This window comes from Carettochelys insculpta, chromosome 9 (genome assembly GCF_033958435.1).
Source record: "Carettochelys insculpta isolate YL-2023 chromosome 9, ASM3395843v1, whole genome shotgun sequence".
NCBI lineage: Eukaryota > Metazoa > Chordata > Testudines > Carettochelyidae > Carettochelys > Carettochelys insculpta.
In genome coordinates, this window is record NC_134145.1 from 8,025,760 (window position 1) to 8,037,836 (window position 12,077).

A 12,077-nucleotide genomic window follows, 5' to 3' on the forward strand; every position below is an offset into this window, starting at 1 on the left:
CCAGGTGGCAGCCACGCTATCCCACCAGTCCGGCTCCCAACTACTCCAAGTGTAGTAGTCCAATGGCTTGATCAGCCTCAGCAGACACTCAGTCACATTCTGAACTGTAGCTCCAGGCGAGCCGCACATTTATCAATGGTCTGGATGGCAGATAGATGACCTGACCATCACTACCTGTCTCCTCCTGTTGGGATTGGTTGGCACCAAACTCCCTCCTGTAGGGCAATGCATCCCATGTTTCCCGTTGACTCGATCTCCTTCTGATCCTTTCCCTCTCTGCTGTGGTAACTATGCAGACAGCCTGATTTTTTTTTACCTCTATCTGCGCTGGGGTATGTGAGTTCTCCTCTTTCTTCACCTGGAGATTACATGCTGCCAGTTTTCTTCCCTCCTCCTCACTACCCTCTCTGATTCTTCATCATGCTGTGCCTCAAGTAATAAAGGCTGACATCTACCCAGAAAGTTTCCATTTTCTCTGATTCAACACAGGGTAGATACTTCTAGTCCTCTAACCTTTTCTTCCAGTATGGAGACCAGTTTGCACTTGCTACAGACAAAGTTCCTTCACAAACATGGCACATCCATTTCAAGTCACAAATGATTGCTCACTCTCCATATTGTTTTCCTTCTCAGAGCCTCTCCAGAGGATGAATTTACTGCTCACAGATGCCTGAAAGATTAAAAAAAAACCACCTTTGTGGGAACCCCACCCTCCCAGGTGCAGTTTTGTGTCATTGCAACTTTATCAGTTGTGATCTCATGATTTCTTCCAGGTCAGTAATAAAAGTGTTATATAGTATAGGGCCAAGAATCGATCCTTGAGGGATCCCACTTGTAACTCACCCACCCAATGATGATTCCCTGTTTACAATTACACTTTAAGACCTATCAATTATCCAGATTTTGCACCATCAAACATATGCCATGTTAATTGCATATCATTCTAGTTTTTTAATGAAAACGGAATAGTTGTTAATTGTAAAACACTGTAGTGTCAATTTCCAAACCAACATGTCAAGCAACAGTGACATGGCTTCCATTAGAGTGGTAATGGGAGTCACATCATTGAGTCTCCAACCAGAGCTTTGAAAATAGCATCCGAGACTAATGCTCTGTAATTCAGCAAACACTACAATTCTCCCCTTCAACATTTATAAGGGCACGTTGAGCTCCCATGGCATCTTTCAACCAAGGCTACTGCATTATTGTGGGATGCAGATGCCAAAGGACACACTGCAGAAATTATAGACATTCTGAACGTGATTATAGTCAATGGTTCTAATTTGCATTTCAACCTGACACTGCCAGACACAATGTGTGTAGGCTTATGCAGTCAGTGACACAGACAGCTGGATAAACAGAACTGCATGAAAACACACACCCAATAAACCCTCTTATAGGGAAGTTTTTCTTACAGCTCCACTCTATGCAGAAAATCACTGTGAGGAAAAGAAGTTTGCAGATCGCAACACTGTAGCCTGCTTTGGCCTAGCATTCCATTGCCCTTCACTAAATAAAATTTTATTTTGTTTTAATTTGCTTTGAGCAGGTCTCCCTGTATACCCCCAATATGACCAAACAGACAGATTCCTTCTGGGTATCAGCCAACAGCTGCAAACCTGAAAAATGTCAGCTTCTTATATCATTAACTCAGTTTCCATGGTGCCCTGAGGCAGAGAAATTGAAGCTTGACAGCATTATCACTATACAGTAACTTTACAACTCTATAATTTAACTCTATGCTTTCGGTGATATTAACTGCCTCTGATATTATGGCTGTAAACTCAAGTTCAATTCTCACCAGGTGGTGGGTGTGCAAATGCGGTTTACTTTTGTTTATCTGAGATGGCGGCTGAAGCAAAGACACTTAGGAAGAGCTGGACTATTGGAAAGGGGCATGGGTAGAAGCTCTTTTGTCCTGTCAGTCATCCTACTTGCTAGATTTTAACAATGGTGCTAATTTTATGGGACTCCGATGCCTAGTTTTCAGTGCCCAGCCAGCTCTTGGAAGGGAGCTCCCCGGGAAGTGTGGGGAGGGTAACGAGGATCACAGCAGAAAGAGAAAAGGGAAAGACAATGGCTCAGCATCCAGTATAGTTTGAGTCTTATTACAAGGAAGGAGGGGACTGATTTATGGAGAGTCTCTCTCTCTCTCTCTGCCTTTCTTCCCATGCAGTTTTACAGGCAGTAATATCAGAAATACAAGCCACACCATACAGTTTCCCCAGAGCTCTCCGCCTCAGCTTTGGCTCAGCTATTTCTCTCCCCCTAATTAGCTCCTGGAGGGTAATGCTTCCTTGAGTGCCTGGGAATTCACCCCAATGCCCCAGCTTATTGTTAGGGTTGGTGAAGCCATCTCCTAGGGTCCCCATTGAGATGATAGAGGCAAATAGGCTTTGAAGATCCCCTTTAGGGCACCAAAAGGCCTGTGCTCCCCATCCTTGGGGTTCATGAGAGTATCTCAGAACTCTCTGTTTTGTATTACTGTTGAAGTTTATAGCTTTAGTTTCTCCTGCCTGAACAGTTACACATGTTTTCCTGGTACAGGTAGAAAATGGCTCCTCCAAGCCATTAACTGGGATCCTATCTACTTTGTCTGAGGAATCTCTGGCTGCATTCACATTTCCTCAGACACTAATGAACTCCTTTCCCATGGCTCAGCTTTTCCCTGTGGGTTCTTCACTTGTGAGCTCTCCTTGGTTCCTCATCATCCTGCTAATTTTTCGCTATTAAATATGGGAGAGTCAAGTAATTGCAGCTGAATGCTAACGATTTTCAGTCCATCTAAATGTCCTTAGCTTTGAGTTTCAGTCGCTCAAATGAAATGACACTGGCTCATCTAAATTTTCATTTTGCACGCATAGATGCAAATGAACACACAGATTTCCATGGTGTGAATACATCTTGCAAACCCAAAATCATCTGGGACATTCAGCACAATGTGCAATTATGCCTGAACTTATCATTTAAGGGGTACAAGTTTTAGAATCTCTCCCAACAAAACTATTGAAATGGAAAATATTAAGATGCTTTTCTTTGTAAATTTTTTCAGCTATGTGGCTAAGCATAGATTTCACTCCTTAATTGTACAGGACAGTGAAAAGACTGTGGTAGAAATAATATTCACTGTACCTAGGACTTGTACAGTGCTTTCCACCAAGCACTTTTCAATGCAAGATAAGTATCGTTCACCTAATTTTACAGATGAGGCAGAAAAACAAAGCGGCACAGAGCAGGCAGAAAGATTCTGAAGCCTGATCTACACTAGAGATGAAAGTCAATCCCAAATATGCAATTTTAGCCATGATATTATTGTAACTAGAATCACTGTAACAAGATTGACTTTGCTCTCTGGTGTACGTCAAGAATCTTCAGACTTGTACGGACATCCCTTACTCTGTGCATCAGTGTGGCGTACCAGGATTGATGGCTGAGTCCAGAAAGATAAATTTTGCCATGTCTTCACATAAGAACATAAGAATGGCCATACTGGGTCAGACCAAAGGTCCATCCAGCCCAGTATCCCGTCTGCCGACAGTGGCCAATGCCAGGTGCCCCAGAGAAGGAGAACAGAAGACAACGATCAAGTGATTTATCTCCTGCCATCCATCTCCTGCCCTTGTACTGAAGGCTAGGGCACCATACTTTACCCCTGGCTAATAGCCATTTATGGACCTAACCTGCAAAAATTTATCGAGCTCTTTTTTAAACCCTAATAGAGTCCTGGCCTTCACAGCCTCCTCCGGCAAGGAGTTCCACAGGTTGACTGTGCGCTGTGTGAAGAAAAATTTCCTTTTATTAGTTTTGAACCTACTACCCATCAATTTCATTTGGTGTCCTCTAGTTCTTGTACTATGGGAAAAGGTAAATAATTTTTCTATATTCACTTTCTCCACACCATTCATGATTTTATATACCTCTATCATATCGCCCCTCAATCGCCTCTTTTCCAGACTGAAAAGTCCCAGTCTCTCTAGCCTCTCCCCATATGGGACCCGTTCCAAACCCCAAATCATCTTAGTCGCCCTTTTCTGAACCTTTTCTAATGCCAATATATCTTTTTTGAGGTGAGGAGACCACATCTGCACGCAGTACTCAAGATGTGGGCGTACCATAGTTTTATATAGGGGAAGCATGATATCTTTTGTCTTATTATCTATCCCTTTTTTAATAATTCCTAACATCCTATTTGCTTTACTAACTGCCGCTGCACACTGCATGGATGTCTTCAGAGAACTATCCACTATAACTCCAAGATCCAAGATCCCTTTCCTGATCTGTCGTAGCTAAGTTTGACCCCATCATGTTGTATGTGTAATTTGGGTTATTTTTTCCAATGTGCATTACCTTACACTTACCCACACATGCAGTACACATGTACACATGCAGTAAAATCAATCCCCAGAAGATTGAACATGGTGCGTCAAATTCCACGTAAGTACAGTAGAACCTTGAGATTCGTACACTCAAGTTGCATGTATCTCGGTTTAATGCAACTCAGGGTGGTGGGCAGCTTGTGCCTGGCTCCCAGCTCACTGCTGCTCACAGGAGATAAGAAACTGACCAGATCTGTGGCGCTGGTCAGTTTCCCGGGTCCTGTGAATGGAGGGGAGCTGGAACCTGGCTCCCCCCTCTGTGCTGATCACAGGAGATAGGAAACTGACCAGATTTGCTGCACCTGTCAGTTTCCCTGTGGGGAGCTGAAGCCTGGCTCCCAGCTCCCTGCTGCTCATAGGAGTGTGTAAACTGAGCAGATCTGCTGCCCTGGTCAGTTTACAGACTCCTGTGAGCAGCAGACAGCTGGAGCCTGCTGCCCTGGTCAGTTTTCTGGCATAATTTCATTTATACTGGGTTGCACAGGATCCAGGTGACTGGGTGTCTACTGTATAGACATGGCACAACACACAAAGCAGGTCAGGATTAGAACTCTGATCATCAGACTTCTAAACCTACGTCCTAGCCACTGCATCATACAGAAGAAAGTCCCGCAAACATAGCACTCTTCACCTGGGAATGAAATATTTGCAAAGCTGTAAAATATCTAGAGGCCCTGGAGCTGCAATTCTTGTAACTAGAAGATGGGCAGAAAAAGTTCCAGACAGAAACCTGTTCTAATACACATCCAAAGTACATGGTCCAGCCCCCACGCTGGCCAGGGGAGGTGCACAACTGGGGGCTGGGCCAGGACCCATGCTAGCCAGGGGAGGGGCTGGGGCTGACAGGGTTGGGGGGCTCTCTGAGGGAGTTGGGCTGAGCCCCCCACTGGCTAGGAGAAGGGCTGGCACGGTGCAGGAGGGTGCCATTGTGGGGCTGGGCTGAGCCCTGCGCTGGTCAAGGGGAAAGGATCCATTGGGGGCTGGGCCCCACATTGGCCAGGGAAGAGGCTGGGGCTGGCACAGTGCAGGGGGGGCTCCATCGGGGGGCTGGGCCAGGCCCCACACCGGCCATGGAAGGGGATGGGTCTGGCACAGTGCAGCGGGGCAAGGACACAGCAGAAGTACTACATATGTTAAGTAACATGACTGGTGTGATGCACAATATAATGATCCTGACACTGCAATCATATGATGATGCTTATGGCTAATGATGGTTCCTATGGCAAACAGCTTTGATTATAACAAGATCATCATCAAGCCTGAGCCCACAAATACTTGCTTATGTAAATAATCCTGTTTCAGAATTGGGCCCTTCATTTTTAAGGGAGTAATCTTTGCATTCACCTTTTATTCTTCTCTACTGCTCCCCTATGGGCTGCCTAGTTTACAGTCAGGGATCCATTTTAAAGCTTCAAGAGAAGAACCCAATGGCTTAGAAAATCATCAAGATGAGACAGAGCCTGGTGCTGCTACCTGCCAGCCAATCACAGGTCAAAGTCCTGATGGATCCAAGCCAGTCATGCTGCTTTCTTAGCTCTGCAAGTGCTGTCAGAGCTAGCAAGCAGAGAGCCCAGAGCTGGGGATTCATCATATCCCCTAGTGACAAGAGGGGCTGAATTCCCTTTGTGTGCTCATCTGCTGAACCTCTGGTGAGCACACAAAGAACCCTCTTCCGGGCCTGGCGTCATAAGCCCTAAAAACACCCAGCAAAATGTGGTGTATGTTTCATGGAAGCATATCAGCCTGTTTTAAAGCATTTTTACCTGGTGCCAGGCAGACCCTTGCAGGTCTGCTTTTTAATAAGCTGCTCCCAAACATATCCGTGTGTGAGTGGGGCTTTAAACAAGGTTTTCTCTGTCCACTTATTTTCAGGCAATAAATTCACAAGCTTACAATCCTCTTATGTCTTGCAAGCAGAGTCCTTTCACTCTTATCTACAGTACATGCTATCATAGGGTACACTGCAGAGCTGAGCTTAGAGAACGTATCCCTGGTGTTTCTTGTAAACCAGCTACATATCAGCTGGATGCAGATCCTACGAGCCAAACATGTATTTCTAAAGGAAGAAAAGAATGAATACATAATAGCATATGCAGGACGCTATGATGGTGCAATGCTGTCCGTAGAGCCAAAATAAGGGAGTGCAAAAGTTAACATTTCTATTGTAATGTTAATTCAGGTGTGAGGCATGTGGTAATAATGTTGACTCCTGTGGTTATAAGAGACCAAGATTTTAAGATGTGATGACCCATAATACACAGCACATAGAATGTGGCTGAGTTAACAGCCCTATAATCTTGTATTTTCTTTTTTATTTCAGCTGTGTAGCCACAGGGCCAAATTCTCTCTCCTTGATTTCACCAATCTAAATTAGAAGTAACCTAGAGCTTCCTTAAGATTATATTTATTCAGTGGGAACACAACAGAGCATTTTAAATCTGTTTACATGAGCAGAGAAGGTAATTTTGAACATTACATGAACTTTTAAACAAACAATAACAACAACAAAAAATCCAGGATATTGGCCACAGTAAATGATATTAGAATTTAAATAATACTAGTTAGGTTTGAAGATCACCAATCTCTAAAAGATAATTATGAAAATATCTTTGTGATCACAGATCTTTTGGCAAAATACATAAAGTGATTAGCAAAATGTAAGCATGTAATTAGTACAGCCATTCAGAAGTTCAAATAGACTATAGAGTCGGTGACAATGCCTTCAAAGGACACTGAGGTTGCAACAGCGTAGTTAACATACAGCATTCTGTGCCAAGTGAGTGAAATGAAAGAATTAAATTCAATTAGCTCAATCTGTAAAATGGATCTAATTACATTCAGTTACCTAACAGGTGTATTATGAGGTCTAATTCACGTTAATAGAGCACATGGAGATCCTAAGCCACCTGCTCCGAGGCAAAAATATTTATTATTATTACTTTTAATACATGCAGGACAAAATCCCTGATTTTTATATAGAACCAATTATAAAAACTGAAAAAGAGCCCAGCCTCTTGCAGCTACGGAGTTCAATGGATCACAGGCACAGCCTCTGCCAAGCCAAAACTGGAAGCTATGCAGAATTCTAGTCACAACACATTGCTGCCTGATAAGACCCCGATCTTTTTTCCAGGCAGTAAAGTTACACCACTAATTCATTTGAGGCTGGATCAGGCCCCAAGAGAAAGTCTTTAAAGGCAGTTACTGTATCACATAATGCTCATTTCAGATTCGCTGATCACTTGAACTCACCTCAAAATGTTTGGACTTGTTACATTTTCGTAGTCTGTTTGCTTGACAGTCTCCCTGGCTGCCAATAGAAAGTAAAAGTACTCCTTTCCTTGGAGGTTAAGTGTCTTTGGTTCAGAACCACTGCAAACCCCTAAACATCTTGAGCTAAATATGGATTTGCAAGCAGCTTGAAGGAGCGATTTTGATCTAATCTGGATGGTCCAATATTATTAATTTGCTTTTGGACCCCAGTGCTTTGGTAACAAGGAGAATTCCTTCCGCACAGACAATGCTTGCGTGTTGACACATTGGAGCAGAGCCACTCATCAATGAGCAGCCATCGCACCATGGGTTCCCTTAAACTGCTCCATTTCCTCTTCTAATTGGGATATGGGGCTGACTAGAGAGAACACGCACAAACAGCAGCCTTTAGAGGCCCTCCTGTGGAATGGAAATAGACTCATTTGGTAGACCCCGACCCTGCTGTCCCCTCCCTCCTGCCCCCTTCTCCTATTGGTTTCCAGCTTGCGCTTCAGTGGTTAGTGAGTCAAACCAAGTCTCTGTTACTTGTAACTTCGGGGTCAGCTCAGATTTATGAAAATCAGCCTTCTGCCTGCGCACTCCATACATCATCAGCAACACTAATCATTGCGATCTGGAGCTTGTTTTCTGCTCGCTGGCTGCTGATCGCAATGATGTATGAAGCAAGAGCCATACAGCTCCATCTGCATAAGACAAGTTGATGCTGCATAGATAAAAAGAGTCCAAATACCGAAATAAAATCAAAGGCTGCTTTGAATAGCAGACTGAGCCAGTGTGACATGTAAATCACCAAGGGAATGGATATTCGAGAGAAGCTGGATTTTATTTGTACAGGGACTGCCTGCCTCTCTCTTGCTGCTAAGATTGTTCTTGATAAATGGGACTTTTAAAGGGAGAGTAAATAAGCAGTTGTCAACACACTGAGTGCAGAGTGAGAAGGGAAATTAAAGGTGACGCTAACACACATGTTTCTAAAAGCCCAGAAAGCTGCGATAATAAGACAAGTTATTAAAACAGAATCCAACTGTGTGACAATTCCTCTCTTCCATGCTCAAGAGCTGCATTCCTGAAGTATTCTGCTAGGCTGCTCAGCTCTGTAGCAGGGTTTGGGGAATAGGGAACTATGCCTTGGAAGTTGCTTACCTTAATGAGAAAAGAAAGGGCTGAAAGGCAAAAGATAAAAACTAGCTAGCTGCATCACCTGGGCAGATGCAACCCTTCCTTGTCACCAACTTTTTACTTTCGTCAGTGAAAACTTATTTTCTCCTCCATAAAATGTGCAAAATTGTGCAGGGCAAGAAATATATATTTCTTGCAGAGGGTGAAAAAAAGAGAGAGTGTGGAGAAACGAAAATGGAAAACTTCAAACTGTTTGTTTCATAGAGATCCATTGCAAACAAGTTTTCAGGAAAGGAAAATGGTTCCACTTCAAACCCCACAAACACAAACAACTTCAGTTTTTTTTAATGATTCTCCTTACATTATTTTTTGAGCACTTGTAAAGATCTCGCCCAGAGATAGCACTGGGACTCCTGGAGATTTGACGGCCTTTTTTCTAGAGACACTGGGAACATGTAGGTAGGTCACCTCTGTCTGGCACAAAAAGAGGTCTGACTCACTTTTAAAGGTGTCTGTTGCTATAAGTATTATACCAATAAAGGTCTAACAGCAAAACAGGGAGTAGAGTGAAACAAAGAAATGGAAGGTACCTAGCGTGGGGAACAATCTTTTTTACCGGATGTGGAAAGGACTATTAGATCTAAACAGCTTTTCCTTTCTTGTATTTATATAGTGTGCAGCATCAGTATTAAACAGATTAAAACATCAGGAACAAACACATATTTCCAATTATGTATTCACAACTCAGCAAACTCTTAACTTTAGAGCAGCGTTTACCTTAACTGTCCAGTTCAGGTTCACTCAAAGCACTCAGAAGGAAGGATGGATTTGTAAAGGATACAGGCTTCTTCTGTATAGGGGACAGTAGAAGTAGTTCCTCCAAGAACATAGCTGTAGAATGAGACTTCCAGCGTATAGCAATAAGAAGTATGGTCCAATAAGCCACCAAGGAAGCGCCGTCCTGTCCCTGCCTTCACAGCATCACGGTTGAAAGACGTGCTAGACTGCAGGAGAGAAAGACAAAAGAACTAATCAGAGGAGATCATGGACAGAAATGTGTATGGCTTTGGGAAAAGACTGTCTAAATTTAAACAGCTAAATCCTGCTAAATAGGTAGCCCCACTGTCAAAAACGTGCCACTTTAAGGAGACTACCAGTAAAGGTAATAGAAGCTGCTGGGCATAGGGGATCAAAACTTTCCCTTCCAAAATAGTTTCTTGAAGGAATCTTGTAAATGAAACAAAACATCTCCAAAGAGGGGGCAGATTTAAAAAGTTACAGAGTGGAGAGTAGAAAAGGAACAAACCGGGAAAGGAAATAGTGAAAAACTCCTCCCTGCGAAACTCAGCCCATTATTCACTTGATTGCATTCAGTGGGGAAAAGCTGGGCAGGAAGTGAGGCAATAGGGAGAAGATGAACTTCGCCAAATTTAAATTTGTTCAGATTTTGTGAAATCTGCCACCGGACATGAAAAATGGTTCCATTGCTGCAAAATGAGGGTTTGACATGACTGAGAACTTTCAAAGTTTTAATGCATTTTTTCCACATTTTGACGTGCCATGTTCCCAGGAGCCTAGCGCATTTGTAAAGTCGAGCTATTAATAGACTTCAGCCCTTAAGGTAAGGCCAAGATTTTTAAAAATGGGGCTCTACTATAATAAAGGTTGAGTGATTCAATACCCTGAGCAAAAAAGCAGGGTTTCATGCTTTGATAGGGCAAGTTCTTTTTAGAACTGGGTTTTCGTTTGCGGGGAGGCTGATGTGTGGATGTGAATTTGGCATGGGGTGGCCAGATTTTTGGAAAACTTGTATGGGACAGGCAACCCCAGCTGTGGGATCCCAAGTGCAGCTGCTCGTCCCACGTAAGTCTTCCAGAAATGGGGTGTGGAGGGGGGCACAGCCCTCTGGCTGGGAGCCAGCCGGCAGCCCAAGCTGTGGGATCCCCAGTGGCAGGGGCGAGGAATTTCCCCAACAAATCCCACATCCCCCATTTATGCAAAAATGTTCAGAAGGACATTCTTATGTAAATGTGGGAGATGGGACTTGCCAGGGAATTTCAGGACTGTCCTGAACATTGCAGGATGTCTGATAACTCTAGATGAGCAGACTAAGAAGGTGTACATCTTGAAAGAAACTAGAACAAAGAAACCCCATGCACAGTAGGATTTTAACCCTCATATTTGTACAGCAGGTTCCTCGCTGATCAAGTCAGAACAAAGTGAAGGGGAATGTGGAAATACAGGGCATTTGGCTGGGTCCCAGAGGAAGTCGCACAGAATGAGCTACCTTGCTGAAATAAAAATCCCACAGTATAGGCAATTGGGGCATGGCAGACAAAGGGATATTTGCATACCATAGATGGGTGGCTGCACCACACCTGTCAGAAAGGGTTAAAGCAGGATACACAGAGCCTGTGCAGAGCCCTGACCAATCAGGAAAAGGCTCATAGGGAGCCAGTCAGAGGGTGGCTTGCTGGGGCAGCTCTGTATATCAGTGAGAGACAAAAAGGCATCCTTTAAAAAACGGACGTTAAAACCGAGTAAGGGAAATAGAAAGGAACATAAACTCTGACAAGTGAATGTAAAAATATAATTAGGAAAGCCAAAAAAGAATTTGAAGAACAGCTAGCTAAAGAGTCAAAAAGGAAGAGCAAAAAAAAAAATTAAGTACATCAGAAGCAAGAAGCCTGCTACACAACCAGTGGGGCACTCAAGGATGAAAAGGCCATTGCAGATAAACTAAATCATTTCTTTGCATCAGTCTTCACAGCTGAGGATGTGAGGGAGGTTCCTAAACTTGAGCTATTCTTTTCAGGTAACAAATCTGATGAACTGTCTCAAATTGAGGTGTCATTAGAAGAGATTTTGGAACAAATTGATAAACTAAATAGTAATAAGTCACCAGGACCAGATGGTATTCACCCAAGAGTTCTGAAAGAACTCAAATGTGAAATTGCAGAACTGCTAACTGAAGTTGGTAACTTGTCGTTTAAATCAGCTTCTGTTCCGGATGACTGGAGGATAGCTAATGTGAAGCCAATCTTTAAAAAGGGCTCCAGACGTGATCCTGGCAACTGCAGGTCAGTCAGTCTGACTTCAGAACCGGGCAAACTAGTTGAAACTCTAGTAAAGAACAGAATTGTCAGACACATTGATGAACATAATTTTTTGGGGAAGAGTCAAGACAGCTTTTGTAAAGGGAAGTCATGCCTCAACAATGTATTAGAATTTTTTGAAAGAGTCAGCAGGCACGTGGACAAAGGGGATCCTGTGGAAATAGCGTACTTAGATTTTCAAAAAGCCTTTGAC

At 43.3% G+C, this 12,077-nt stretch overlaps 1 protein-coding gene across 1 annotated transcript in view; it reads right to left on the reverse strand.

The window, feature by feature from the left end:
* Positions 1-12,077, reverse strand: part of AGBL4 (AGBL carboxypeptidase 4) — a 1,459,638-nt gene that overhangs the window by 113,400 nt on the left and 1,334,161 nt on the right. The window contains exon 11 of the mRNA XM_075003244.1: positions 9,610-9,772. Within this exon, the coding sequence (XP_074859345.1) occupies positions 9,610-9,772 (163 nt within the window). The remainder of the gene's footprint in view (positions 1-9,609; positions 9,773-12,077) is intronic.